The 14,668-nt window shown below is 35.7% G+C and overlaps 1 protein-coding gene across 2 annotated transcripts; it reads left to right on the top strand.

Moving 5' to 3' along the window:
• The first annotated feature begins 9,106 nt into the window (after positions 1 to 9,106).
• LOC147567474 (E3 ubiquitin-protein ligase RSL1-like) lies at positions 9,107 to 11,502 on the top strand. Of its 2 annotated transcripts, XM_086669584.1 has the most exons (3): positions 9,107 to 9,216; positions 9,452 to 10,141; positions 11,191 to 11,502. In XM_086669584.1, exons 2-3 carry the CDS (start codon positions 9,486 to 9,488, stop codon positions 11,348 to 11,350), a joined length of 816 nt encoding a protein of 271 aa, XP_086525710.1. In that variant the 5' UTR covers positions 9,107 to 9,216; positions 9,452 to 9,485; the 3' UTR covers positions 11,351 to 11,502. The 2 variants fall into 2 exon arrangements, with proteins under 2 accessions (XP_086525710.1, XP_086525705.1); XM_086669579.1 differs by lacking the exon at positions 9,107 to 9,216 and having other exon boundaries at positions 9,225 to 10,141.
• Positions 11,503 to 14,668: the final 3,166 nt, after the last annotated feature.

The following is a 14,668-nucleotide window of genomic DNA, read 5'->3' as shown; positions in this document are numbered from 1 at the left end:
CACATCTCATCTTTGGAAGGGGCCAGGACATAGAACTAAGACTTGAATACAAGTGGGGTTAGGTTCTTCTTCTTCATCTCTGAACTTCATTAAAAATCTAGAGAGATAAGAAGAAGAACAGAGACAATAAAACATATATGTGAGAGAGAGGAAGCTTTTTCTTTGCTACTGAGTTTTAGAAAGGGATAGAGTGAGTTTGTGAGAGACTTTATTTCATCTTTTCTTTTAATTTTAGAGAGAGATAGATTGCTGTAGAGAGAAAGAATTTGAGTATTACTTTAAAAATGTTTTCTTTCTCCCTTTCTTGTAGTTTAAAAACAGAGATAAGTTCTTGTGTAATGAAGAGAAAGAGATTTCATAGAGATGGAGAGAGAGAAAGAGAAAGGAAGAAACAGATTTAATTATTTTTTTCTTCTTATTTCTCTACCGATAAGTTCTTGTATATGATAATGGAGATTCTTAAATCTCTTTGTGAGAGAGAGATCAAATAAAGTGTTTTCATTGTGTCTTTGTGAGAGGGACTGGAGAAAATTCATCGCACTTCATCACCTCCATTATCACCTCTCATCCCCATTTTGCCATCTTCCTCACAATCATCATCGTCATTAAGAAGCAACTAGGAGAATCGTTATTTGGTGATCTTCTTCACCTTTATATTTGATTTTGTAATAAACTCATTTGTTTACAATTGCCATGATGTTTATGATGATCTTGTGTAGCTAAGTCTCTTTCCGACTAGGATTTATGAGGAAGTCTTAACATATCAATAGTGAGACCTTTTTATGCTTTAATATCTTGAAATGTTTTAATCGTAGTAATATTGAATTCTAGTTTTTGACATACGAATATTTCTTCATTAGCTATACTTTCAATTTGATGGTTCATGTTTTGATTAAATTCTTTAATGATTCATACTTATAGATTGATGGTTAATAGTTGCGACTTCGATATTTCAGAACTTTGAATTTAGACTTTAGTGTTATTCAGCTTTAATTCGACTATATTCCGAGGATTGGTATGATAGGTTAGCAATACTTGAGTAATACGAGAGATATGCATGATTAGGTCTTCATTAGAATGCGTTAAGATGGATTCTAAAATCCTAGGTTTATCTCCCATTGATCCATTTAGTGTTATTATTTGTTCTCGTTATATTGTTTCAGTATTTTATTCTTTCATCACCATCAAAACCAATTTCCAAAAAAAAACCGTGTTACTTCTAAGTCTTAGAATAGGTTTCACTTAGTCCCTGCAGATCGACCCGGTCTTCCCGGAATTATTACTTGACGCCCGTATACTTGCGGGTGGAGACCTATTTAGGAAACTTTTTAGGCCCGTCAAGTTTTTAGCGCCGCGGTCGGGGACTATGTTTTAAATTTGTTTTAATCTTGAAAAGTTTTTATTTTTAGTAAGTTTTGAATTTTTGAATACTTTGACTTGCTTCTCTGTTTCTTTTTGTGTGTAGAACACTAAGGAGCTAAAGAGGAGGCGCAACAAGGAGGAGGACCTCAAAAGAAGAAATTTACAGTTTTTATTTTTTGTATTTATTTTGGTGAGAAAGAGACTTTAGACTTTCTAGTTTTTAAAGCCATACCATAATTGTTCTAGTTGTTAAAGCCATTAATTAGTGCAGCATAAAATAGAGAAGATCACCAATTAGGTCTCATGAGCAGATCATTTGGGTTATGAAGATCAGAAAAGGTTGAAGGAGCAACCCATGAAGATGTTAAAAAGTTTGGGTTTGGTGAACTGAGCTTACTAAGAACCCTTGAAGTATTAGTAATAATTCAAGTAAAAGAAGTACTTGAATAAATAACATGAGTGCTAGTAGACGACGAAAAAGAAGGAGAAGGAGGAAGAATCATTCCTTGAGAGTGATGGATCATGGATGATGGAGAAATGGGGAACTAAGGTAGACTTTGAATTCTAGAAAATAACATGAGTGCTAGTTTACATATGAGTTGTTTACATAGGGTTTGGTGAACTAAGCTTCATATTTTTTCATAAGAGTTGTTAGTGATGGATTGTTTACATAGGAGTTTAAGGTGTAGATGAGGTGTTCGACGAAATGCCTAACACAGTTTTAACTCTAAAATTTAATGACGGAAGAAGAGACTCGGGGCCAAAAGCAAGTAGAATCAATTATTTCTCACCATGATCTTGGATAAGAAGAAAATCCATGATTTTAGATGTGTTTTCAGGATCTAAGCTTTGGATCCTTAAGAAGAATGTGAGATGAAGATGAAGATTAGGGGCAAGAGACAACTTAATAAATTTTTGGGCCAAAAACTAAATAGACCTTCCGAGTCAACGTTGATTGACTAAGTCTTTATGCTCTAGAGATTTTTCTTTATTCCCCAAAGCCGCGGCCTATTTTAAACTTTATGTGTCATTATTATAATATTTGACAAAATAAATAGGAAAATTATAAATAACTTTTTGCCCCAAACAACCGTTTTCTAATACTAGTAAAAAAATTGCCAACGATTCAATGAGCTCAAGCTCACAAGGGAGAATATGAGCTTGAGCTCTTATTGGTTATTTTCTTTGAGAATATCTCTCACGTCAAATAACAAGCCATATTTTAAGGGATTGTTATATGTACCCAAATAACATCCTATGTTATCTTTAAAGAATTAAAAAACTGCCATATTTCCATAACAACCCATATTAGTAACTCAAAATCATTTTCTTTTGCCCAGTTTTCCACCTATGATTTTTTCTTTCTCATACATGGAAGTGGTGCTTAGGGTTGGGAAAAAATGCCCGCAAACCCAAATTCCATCACGGGTACCCGAGTCCATTAGAGCTCGCGGATACCCGATACTCGAAGGCGGGTTTAGCCTGACCGATCGGATGAAATCAACGGATTGGGTACGGGTTTTGAAGTGCTACCCGACATCCCGCCCGATAATCTTTACCCGACATAACCCACTTAACAATGTCATCCATTTATACGATAATACCTATGGACATTATATGTATGCTTGCTTGTATGTATTTGTGTATGCATGTATAACATATATATATATATTATATAGATATATTTTTATTTGAAGCAAGGAATGAAATTTCGAAAAATTTCGGCCCGACATGGCCGAAATTTTTCGGTTTTTCACCCTACCGACGTGAAAATACACCTACACATTTTTCGTATCAGAATTCGGTCGAAATCTGACCGAAATTTCGAAAATTGGAAAAAAAATCAGAAACCCTAGTGGATCTACTGTTCCCTTTAAAGAAAAGCAGAAATTATTGAGGGTACAAGATAAGATTCGAATTTATTGTCGGGGTTGATGAGTTCTATTTACAAAAAAAACTATTGAACTCATACCTTAGTTTTTTCTTCTTCATCTTCTCTACTTTTTACTTTTTACTTGTTCTTGATTTCTTCATTTGGTTCTTCATTTAATTGTTTGGAGGAAAATCTAGAGAGAGGAAATAGGTTTTGATGAAGAAAATCTATAGAGAGAGTGGAAAGAAGTTTGGTTGAAGAAAATCTAGAGAGAGGGATAAGGTTCGGTTGAAGCTAATCCTAGAGAGAGAGGAGTCGTTTAAACAGAAGAAATAGGAAGAAGACGATAGTAATTGGGATTAAGGGATCTGATCTTTTACTGTTTAACAGGTATATCAAAATTGATGTTTCATTTATTTTGACCCCCTGATTTTTATTTTGTTTTATTTTAATCCCTGAAATAACTGATATTATTGCAGATTAGTCCTTAAATTAACATTTTATTGCAGATTAACCTTATTATTGCAAATTGCCCCTCTATCTAACCGACTTTGTTACAAATTAACCCTCTAACTAACATAATCTATTGCCAATTAGCCCTATTATTGACATTCTTTGTTATTTCTTTCTTAAGAATGTCACGTAAAGGAAGATCAGACGACATAGGATGGCAACATGGGTCGCAAGTAGACAACAACTGACAAAAATCTCAGTACAATTATTGCGCTAAAGTTATAAGATCTGGAGGGGTCGCTCGTTTGAAACAACATCTAGCTGGAGGTTTTGGTAATGTCGCTCAATGCCCGATGTGTCCAAAAGAAGTTAGACTTCAAATGAACAAGATTCTAAAACACGGTGTTGAAGAGAAAAATAAGAGAGACAGAATAAATTTGGAGTTTCGAGAGTCTGTTATGGACCTTCCAGGAAGACAAAATGAAACAGTTGATCTTGATAGCGACGATGACGATGTCGAGAATCAACAATACAGGGAAGCAGTTAAAAGGTCATTGCACGATAGCCGCAGTGGTGACAAAAGACGTTCGTTAAGTCAATCCACTTACGATGTAAGAGGTGGCTCTAATGTCAGCATGGGTTCAACGTCACGACAACGGGGTTTCGCAAGAACACAGAGTGTTAGACAACCATCTACTTACAATCCAAGAGATCAGTTACCAATCGATCCACATTCAGTGAAACCTCAAGGTGGAAAACAAAAAAGGATAAAAGAGGCATTTGGGTTCGGGAATATTAGAAAGAAGATGGAAAAAGCAATTTCGAAGTTCATACATTTTAACGGAATTCCACCACATGTTGCTAATAATGTTTATTACGATAACATGGTTGATGCTATTGCTAGAGCTGGACCAGGTGTAAAGCCTCCTATTGCATATGAGTTGAGGGGACCATTTCTCGATGACGAGGTTGAAGAATTAAATGAGTATATGGATGGTCTAAAGAAGAATTGGAAGACGTACGGCGTCACCATCATGTGTGATGGGTGGACAAGACCAACTCGATTGTCTATCATTAATTTCATGGTTTATTGTGACGGAAAATCGATGTTACACAAATCCATCGATACATCAAAAGACAAAAAAGATTCGGATTACATCGAAAAACTTATGGAAAAAGTTGTACGGTCCGTAGGAGAACAGAATGTCGTGCAAATTGTGACTGATAACGGAAGCAGTTACGTTAAGGTCGGGAGAAGGTTAATGCGGCGTTACAACCTTTTTTGGACACCATGTGTAGCTCATTCCATCGATCTAATTCTAAAGGATATCGGAGAGACGAAGATGGTACAAAAAGTTGTGCAACGTGCAAGACAAATAACAAAATTTATATATAACCATTCGATAATCCTTGCATTGATGAGAGATAAGTATGGAGGCGATATAATTCGTCCAGGGCTAACACGATTTGCCACGAATTATATTGCTTTTGAGTCTCTCCAACAAAAAAAACATTCTTTGAAAGAAATGGTTGCTTCTCCACAGTGGCGTGCTTTTGAGGGTGTTAATAGTTCAGAAGGAAGAGTAGTAGAAGGACTAAGAAACAAACACACATTTTGGGATTCGGTGCATATTGTTGTCAATATACTAGAACCAATCGCAAAAGTCCTTTGAATGGTAGATGGCGACAAAAAGCCTACTATGGGATACATCTACTATGCTATGGAACTAATGAAAATCCAAGTTGAAAAAGCTGCTCGTTCTCCTAGGGCGTATCTGAAGATCATTGACGAGTGATGGACAAAGCATCTCACACACCCTCTTCATCTAGCTGGTAATTATGCGTTCTTCTCATTTTTTTAAATATTAATTACTTCACTAATGTTTAATGAAATTTATTAAACTGAAATGTAGCCTATTACCTTAACCCAAGCTACCAATACGAACATGGTCTTTCGATTCGAGGGGATCTGTTAAACGCTGTTGAGGAAGTGGTAAAGAAACTGGTACTACCGGAAGAACAAGCTACTTGTCTACTAGAGGTTAGTTCACATATATTTTGAAATGTTTTTAACATGAGGGAAAGAAGAATTCATTTTGTTTGAGTCATTAAATTACAGCTAAAGACTTTTAGATAAGCATCGGGTTCCTTCGGTAAGACAAGTGCAATAAATGGAAGGAAAATAACTCAACCAGGTTAAATATTTATAGTGAATGGAACAAACATTTACAATTCATTATAATTCAATTAATCAAACCTAAATAAGTACGTGTGTTTGCAGCTGAGTGGTGGCTCTTGTATGGAAATGATGCTCCAAACTTAAGATCAGTTGCTATAAAGGTTTTAGCTCAGACCGCATCTTCATCCGGATGCGAAAGAAATTGGAGCACGTTTGGACTTATACATAGCCAAAGAAGAAATCATCTTGGCCATGAACGACTTCACAAACATGTGTTTGTGCATTACAACATGCGACTAAGACTTAAGCACCAAAAAGAAGACTACCAAGATTCAGGTCCTATAGACCTAACAGCTATATTCTGTGAAGAAGGTGAAGAAGACCCCTTATATGAATGGGTTAGAGAAGTCGGAGAACCTGAAATGGATGAGCCAAACAATAGACCAAGCTCTCAAATTGCTTCTACACTAGGGTTAAATACTGATTCCTACACGAGCAACTCACATGTTGAAAATGTTAATCGTTTGATGGACACAAGTTCGTCAAGTACTAATTCACCTTCTAGGTCGTCAGGAGATAGTGGAAACGGGGATGGCAGACAGACTAATGAGAGTAACGATGTTGAGGAAGATAGTAACGAGAGAAATGAAGGATATGTCCCTTTCACGGAGGAACACAACTTTGATCATGCAACGCAAGATCATGATCACGGAGTCCCACCGAGACCAGCTGAACCTGTATCTATTTTCGTCGAAGGAAAAACCAATTGACTGATATGAATGTTGCAGATACTTCGTGGGGCAATAATGTCGACAATAGCTCTTATGGTTACGATAGTTCATCTGCATCAGTTGGACATAACTACCCAAGTCATATTTCTTGGCACACTAGTGAAGATGAACGACCATCAATGTTTATACCTCAACAACCAAGTTTTCCTGTTTACCATCAATATCCCTTAACTGGACCATTATGCGGAATTCGTCAAGAGCAATACATGACACACATTGAACAATATCGGAATTGGTTCCGAAGCCGAATGTCATGGGATGAATATTGCAATGCTATGGGAAATGAATCTCATGTACGTCCAAACGACGGTGATGAAGGGGGTAGGAGGTCATTTTGGTTTTAATGTCTTATGTGACAAAATGGAGGTAATTTACAATTCTACATTATAAACTATTGTTCAAATAAAGATTACATCTTTTTATGCTTAGTTATGGTTAAAGAGACTTGTTATATACAATTTCATCATATTTCTAACATTTAGGCAAAAATGTAAAATTTCCACACAGACCGAAAGTTTCCACGAAACGTTTCCACGGAACGTTTCCACATTTGGACCCACCGAAATCGAAGTTTCATTCCTTGATTTGAAGTACATAATATAGATATATGTACATATATTGTTGTCCAAGTGCAGAGTGCCCTTGACACAATATTGTTAAGAGAAACTTAATTAAATTTTAGTTTTGATAGAAATTTCGGTACCATCAAAATAGAAATATTTTGGTCATTTCGACCGAGATATTTTGAAACTTTGGTGAAAATTCGATACTCGACTGCCCGATACCCGAGAAATCCTAAAAGTTTGACGAACTTGGACGGGTTTTGGACACTAGGTTTTTTAAAATAACCCGTCTGACTAAACCCGAAAGCCCGAATGGATTAGGAGTTTCAAAGCTTGACCGACCCGACCCGATGAATGACATGAACCCGACCGACCCCACCCGGACCGATTCCCACCCCTAGTGGTGCTGGAAGGAAAGAAAAAGAAAAAAGTGTAATAAAATAGTGGTGGTGGCCTCCGGATTTGGTCGTCTGTTTAAAATTTTGCACCCGGAAAATTAATTAAAATTCACATTTTCTGTTACAAAATTTCTACCTTGAAAAATTTCCTTATTTTCCCATATGTCTTGATATAGTGCTTTCAGAGAAACACCATAAAAGAGATTGAAGTAGGGAGGAGAAGAAAAATCATGCGCGAAAAATGGCCAAAGGTCAACAGTTGGTAGCCCAAGTGGTTCCAAGGTGTTGACATAAACTCCAGAAATCCCTGGAGGTCCCAGGTTCGAATCCCAGAGAAGGTGGAATCTTTGGTTATTTGAATTGAGATTATTAGGGTATAAATAAGGTAGTGTAGTTGGGCTTTAGGCCATTATCTAGTTGGGCTATAGGCCAGGTTATGTTTGAGTGGGCTATAGGCCAGGTCATGTTAGAGTTTGAGTGGGCGGTTAGCAAGCTTATCACATCTTTGATGTATTAAATGCCAATTGTACGACAATGTAATCGATTTCCAAAAAAAATGGCCAAAGAAGTAGTCCCAATATGAGTTGTTATTAGAACATGACAGTTTTGTAATTCTTTGAATATAATATGGGTTATCATTTGCATACTAATAACCACTCGTTAAATTAGGGCACGTTAATTTGGGGTGGGGCTGAATATAAAGAGAAATCAACAAATATTTCAGTATATGAGCTTGAGGTCACTGAATCAACCCTCAAAAAGTAGGTAAGATATAACAAATTTAATAATTTCAACAAAAAAAAAAAAATCTAACAAATTAAATCCCGATATTAATGTGACTAGGGTATATCTCGTGCCCTAGGGCACGGACACTTGAGAGAGATTTTAGTTATTATTTTATTGAGAGAGAGATATTTTTATTAGTTATTACTTTTTGTATTATTTTTTTTTGTTTATTTTCTCTTAAATTAGTTATTATTTTATTGAGAGAGAAAGAGATTTTTATTTCTTTTTTTAACCCTTGAAATTTATTTTGTTTCTTTTTTTCTTACATCTGAATTTTTATTTCTAAGAAGGAAAGGATTATTGTTTTTTAAATAGGTAACTTTAATTCTACGAAGGACTATATTTTAAATTTTAAGAAGGGCCTCTGGACAATATCCCTTATTAAAAAAGGATGTTTGTCCCAGTCATCGTTTTCCCTTCTGTTTTATATAATAGATATCCGAATATATCACAAAATACTGTGATCATCCAGTTTCATTCATACTGAATGGGCTGCCAAAGGAAACCCTAGCTAGACTTTTAAAAGCATCTATATATTGTTAGAAATTGGCCTAAACCAAATTTTAGATTTCATTGGGCCTGGGCCTAGTTTGTCTTGTTATTAATATGAAAGGGTTAGATAGAGAAAGGGGCCTGGGCCTAGTTTGTCTTGTTATTAATATGAAAGGGTTAGATAGAGAAAGGGGATATATATGGAGAAGAGTCCAGGAGGTTTTCTTTTAAGTTCCTGGTGGCTACTTTGAAGAGTGTATGCAAGTCTAGTGAGAAAAATTAATGGAACTAGTTGGTGATTCCTTTTGTGTATTTAAAGGTTTGTAGTCATTTCTTTGATATTTAACTTTCTTATAGAAAAGAGATTTGACTTCATATTTGAATCTAAGTTTGATGAGATTTAGTTGATAATTTTAGGGTTCATTACTTGAGGTTTTTATTTGTGATTAATCTTTTATCATCTAACAACATATATTTCCCAATCATTAGGGTTATCTTTCTTTCCCTTCTATTTAACCTATTCCATTAATTTTTCTTTTCCTTCTTGGGGTAAGATATACACGAAGATAGCAGAAGAAGATACATAAGATGAGTACCTTCACTTGTGAAATTTGTGTAGAACCATACCTACCACAAAGCAAGAGATTCATCAACAAGAACACAGATTGTTCTGATCATTACCCATTTTGCAAATATTGCATTGCCAAATACATTGAGGTTCAGTTGAATGAAAATAACACATTTGAAATCAAATGCCCTGATGTCAACTGTAATATAGTTCTTGATCCTCTTTCTTGCCGGTCTATACTCTCACCTAGAGTTTTTGAGAGATGGTGTTTTTCTCTATTAGAAACCCTAGTACTACTTGAACCATCATCTTCTTCAAGAGGTAGTGGAGGTGGCTTTGCTTACAGTAGAGCTTATTGCCCTTTCAGAGACTGTTCAGAGCTGATTTTAAACGAGTGTCAAATTCTTAGATCATCAACTGGAACTAGAGATGGTCGTATAGGGATAAAGAAATCAACATGCCCTAATTGCAAGAGATTGTTGTGTTTTTCTTGCATGGTTCCATGGGTGGATACTCACATATGCCACACTTCCGGTGGTGGTGGTGGTGGTGCTTGTGTCGTCGACATCAATGACATGAGGTTCATGGAGATGGTTAGAAGCAAGAAATGGACTAGATGTCCAACATGCCATCGTTACGTTGAACATAGAAGCGGTTGTCCCATCATTATTTGCAGGTATTACTTTTATGAAAAAAGCTAGAAAAGAAAAAGTTTGAGAGCAAAAGTCTTATGTGGCTTGTTATGATTCGTGATTCAATGGTTATGATCTACTTAGTCACGAATCACGACAAACCACTACTTCCCACCAATAACTAGAATGAATTGCCTGAACTCCTTGAATACATATTGGGCACTTTTCTTTTGACGTTAGGATAATAGCACAAAGAAGTCATGTAATATCACTCTCACACGTCCACAAACACATAGATTAAGATGGAAGGAAAAAAATCGAAAAACTTAAAGTGAGTAAATCTTAAACACAAATTCCATAAAGACTTTAAAATTTAAAGTTAGTGAATGAAGTACATTTCTACAATATACATAGAGAGTTTGAAACTTTACGTGAGAATCATCTATAAAATTAATAAAGATAAATAAAGCTTTATTCTCTGCAACTCATCGTCATTTCATAGCACAGGAATTCAATTTTGAAGGTATATAGAGAAAGAAATTTTTGGAATTTGGGATTGAATTCTTCGATTCCAACTTTTGTTCTTTGGTGAAAGTATGAGAGAATGAAGAAAGGGGGAGAGAGAAAAAAATATTGTGGGTATTTAGGCTAAAAATTCTAGATTGATTATAAAAAACCTGAAAGAAAATCGGCGCGACAATATTAATTTCACATAATCCATAATCATACAAATGATATAGTTGGGTGCTTGGGTTATATAGTGAACATAGTCGGGTTTGTTCAGTGAGAAAATTTTGAAATGCCTGCCTCTTTAGTCTGGCTTGTCTGAGAGGTCATATCAAATGTGTCTGTTGCACCTTGTAAACTGTTCCACACTTCCACCAAACTAGTAAACTGCTTATTTACGTAGTGCCTCAGTGACTCTATTTGCACCCTGCCATGTTATATGAACCTTGAATGAAGCAAGGGCAATGTGAATATATTATGGAAAATGTTGCTATGCCTGACCACTCTTCCGGATTCACCCGGGAGAGTCGCCAGGCTGATATACTGTTTACAAGTCTAAAATCTAACGAGTTGTCCTTTTTGACAGGTGTAAGACCTCATTTTGCTTCTCATGTGGAACCGTAACTAAACGTTGTGTTTGCTGGTCGTCAGGGGTGTGGTGTTGTGTGACCGTCTCCATCATCTTAGGCATCTGGTTCTTTATCCTACTCTGTATTGCATGCCTAAAATTTTTTGGAAGAAGGTAGAATTGTATTCATGAATTGGTGAGACAACAATTACAAAGGAGAAAATTTAAGAAGTGAAAAAAAGAAAGAAAATTACTAAATTCTGGTGCAATTTGAGAATATGTTGATAGTAATTGTTATCTCTAGAAATTAAAGAAACCCTATTGGCTGAAGATTACTTTCTTTATGATCATCGTTTGGAGTTTGAATTGAACTCGATGTAGGTTAGAGAACTTGGTGGTTGTAATTGTTTCTTTTATGCTCAAAATGTGATTTCTGAAGTCAATTGAGCATAAAACAAGAATGCAACAATTTCATTTCTTATTTATAGTGTACATTTGGTTAGAGGAGATCATGAGAAAAAGTATATTTATGTTTTGAGTTGATGAGTACAGAAATTATATGTTGTAGAATTAGTTTTATATTGGTGAGTGGTGACTAATGTCTTTTATACGTGACTAAAGAAACTGCTTCTATATGTTGCCTAAAGGGCATTTCCCATCTCGTACGGCGGGGGTTATGCCTAGTATATATATATATATATATATATATTAATATCATTATTTTTTTATACATATATAAATAGGCCATACACTATAGATATTTCAGATACTAGACACTATACAATATATATAATGATAGAATGTAAATAGTTGAAAAAATTATATTTATATCAGGGAGATGCTACAATTACTTAGAGGATTACTTAAATGATGACATGTTGACTCACTTTCACTAAACGACAAAGTTTTTTCAAATTTTGACTACTATTTGGATCGTTCTTCTACCCGGATGAGTCGGCTATCATCCTATAAGTAAGAAATTCAAAGTTTTCATAGTTTGTGTAACGGTAACGGACGGGTGTGGGAGGGGGTCGAGGGTGGGGTCATGGACAAAAGATATTTGTCCATACACGAAATGTCTTTATAGAAATTTCAAAACGTTAAGTTTGTATACATTTTAATACATTTAGTCCATAGGCCAAATGTCTTGTAGACATTTCAAAACATTTTGTCAATAGCCAAATTTCAAGATATTGAGTCTATAGACAAAATGTGTAGTTTAAATTTCATTATTATCATATTATTAGTATTATTATTATATGAAAAAACATATTTTTACTACTATTTCAAAATTATATTTTTGGACTTTCACAAACATCTGTAGAGATCTGTGGACATTGATAGACAATTTATGAATATTTATTATTGTTGGGTTACGTAGTCTCCTAGTGTTGGTAGCGGAATCTCAGACATCTAATATGTCTAACACTAGTATCCCTAGGATCTCATGCATAAGCTTATAATGAACTAAGAGTTAGAGATTACCTTAATCGTTATTTTTCCCTCGAACCTTCCCAATCGCTGTTGAGAAGACCAAGAGCTCCAATTGTAGCTCCTCTACTTGGGCACCGAGCTCCTCTACTTGGGCACCGAGCAATCACCTTTATCTCCCACCTTGTTGTTAGCTAGAACTCTAATGATGGTTAGATTGAATAACACTTTTTCTTTTGATTAGATAGATAGTTGGGACCAATTCTCTTTTTCTTACTCTACTTGATGTTGTAGAATAAGAGAGCTCTTTGAGATTTTTCACACCTTATTCAAGTCTCTAGAGACAATGTATAGAACCTTAAGTTAGAGTAAAACCCTAATTAGGTTTCCTGAAAGGCTCTTTTAAGTGCCCGACCCAAAACCCTCTTGTTTCGGCTTTTTGTACTATCTTTGCCTAAACTTCTTTTAGGCCTTTTGGACATATCTATGGGTCTTACCCATGCATATGTGTCTCATCCCTCTAGTCATATCTTCCGATCAAGTTGAAACTCTTTTTTGTGACCCGTTGTAGGATCCGGTCGAAGTTAGCCGCGAATACCTTCACGATTCCACGATCGTAGTTGGTTCCTGGTTAAACACTACGACCCCTAAATCATCCGGACTTGATGATCTTCTTCATCTATTATCCTATCGGACAAATTGCTCGCGTTGCATCTTTGGTCGAAGGACATTTCCTTCAATTATTTTATCATTATTATGAATATTATTGTTATTATTGTCTTATCATATGAAATAACTAATTTTTACTAATTTTAAAATTATATTGTATTTTTTTGGATCCGTAGATAGTTGTGGACATGGATTGGCAATTGGTCCATTTATTATTCTAATACCATTATTGTCTTACGGTACGAAATAAATATATTGTTATAAATTTTTCAAACATATATTTTTCGGTATTTCGTGAGCATTCGTGTATAATCGTAGACATTGATGGACAATTAATAGATATTTTCATTTTAATATTATTAATATCTTATTATATGAAATATCATATTTTTACTAATATTTAAAAAATAATATAAGATTGTGTTGACAGAAAATCGTACCAGGGTCGTCAACTATAAAAATGGTCCATTGAGACGCCAAACCCAACTCGGCATCCTCGTTCCTGTTTGGGTCCAGCCCAAAAGTCTCTTAACTACACTTTTGACTGAACCCTTCAAGCTCATTTCGAGGCTCAAACGTGTATAAAGAGCTTCCACGTGCACTAAGCGTCACATGTCTAATTTCTACGTGTTCGAATCTCGAGGCATCTAGATCTCCACCCACCGCGTGGAATGAATAATTAAAGGAAGGGATTCATGCGTCAAATGTAATGACAAAGATCTCAGACTTTGTCAACACGCATCCTAAGGCAAATATCTCCCTCATTAATGAACCACGTAGCTTGGCAGCATCCTACCCGTCGCCAAGATCGTGTACACTTCACTTAGTGCACTTACAAAATAACACGTACAACTATTGTACACGTCACCTTATCCCATGAATTGCGTCATACATTAACTTTGTAACGGGCATTCACTACTCCACGCTTCGCAGCGGAATACTCCTTATGACTATATAAAGAGGAACAACTCCATTTCTAAGGGCATCGAATACGGAGGAAAGGAACATTTCTTGTTTACTTGCCCTCTGTTCTTTGCATTGTTCTTGAGATATTTGCTTACGATCGCTGGACGTGTTATCCTCCTTACTTTACACGTTCATCCTACTCTAGTCCTTCATGCTGTCAGGATAGACTATTCAACTTCAAAGAAACCAAGACTTCCTTACTGCTCGAAGTTTCCCTCATAACAAAAGCTCACGTCTTTGATCAGCATCATTCTCGTGAACTCGAGCTCCGACCATTCTATGAGCCGTGTCATTCTCCGACGACGGTGGTATTGGTATCCCTCTCTTTACCCTTATTACATCTTCTATACGGAAACTGACTTGACCGTCAGATACTCTTCGGCCAGCACCACCTTGGTGCCCCCTATCTTTACAGGGCTGTTTTTTTTTA

This window comes from Eschscholzia californica, unplaced genomic scaffold (assembly GCF_041429995.1).
Source record: "Eschscholzia californica isolate CP2 unplaced genomic scaffold, dmEscCali1.0.p SCAF_1, whole genome shotgun sequence".
NCBI lineage: Eukaryota > Viridiplantae > Streptophyta > Magnoliopsida > Ranunculales > Papaveraceae > Eschscholzia > Eschscholzia californica.
Note: the sequence above shows the minus strand (reverse complement) of the source record. Positions and strands in the feature narration are given on the sequence as shown.

Excerpts from the sequence above, each read along its gene's own strand:
- LOC147567474 (XM_086669584.1), top strand. The coding sequence starts at position 9,486 with ATGAGTACCTTCACTTGTGAAATTTGTGTAGAACCATACCTACCACAA. Across the intron at positions 10,142-11,190 it reads TGTCCCATCATTATTTGCAG|GTGTAAGACCTCATTTTGCT; the intron begins GTATTACTTTTA and ends CCTTTTTGACAG.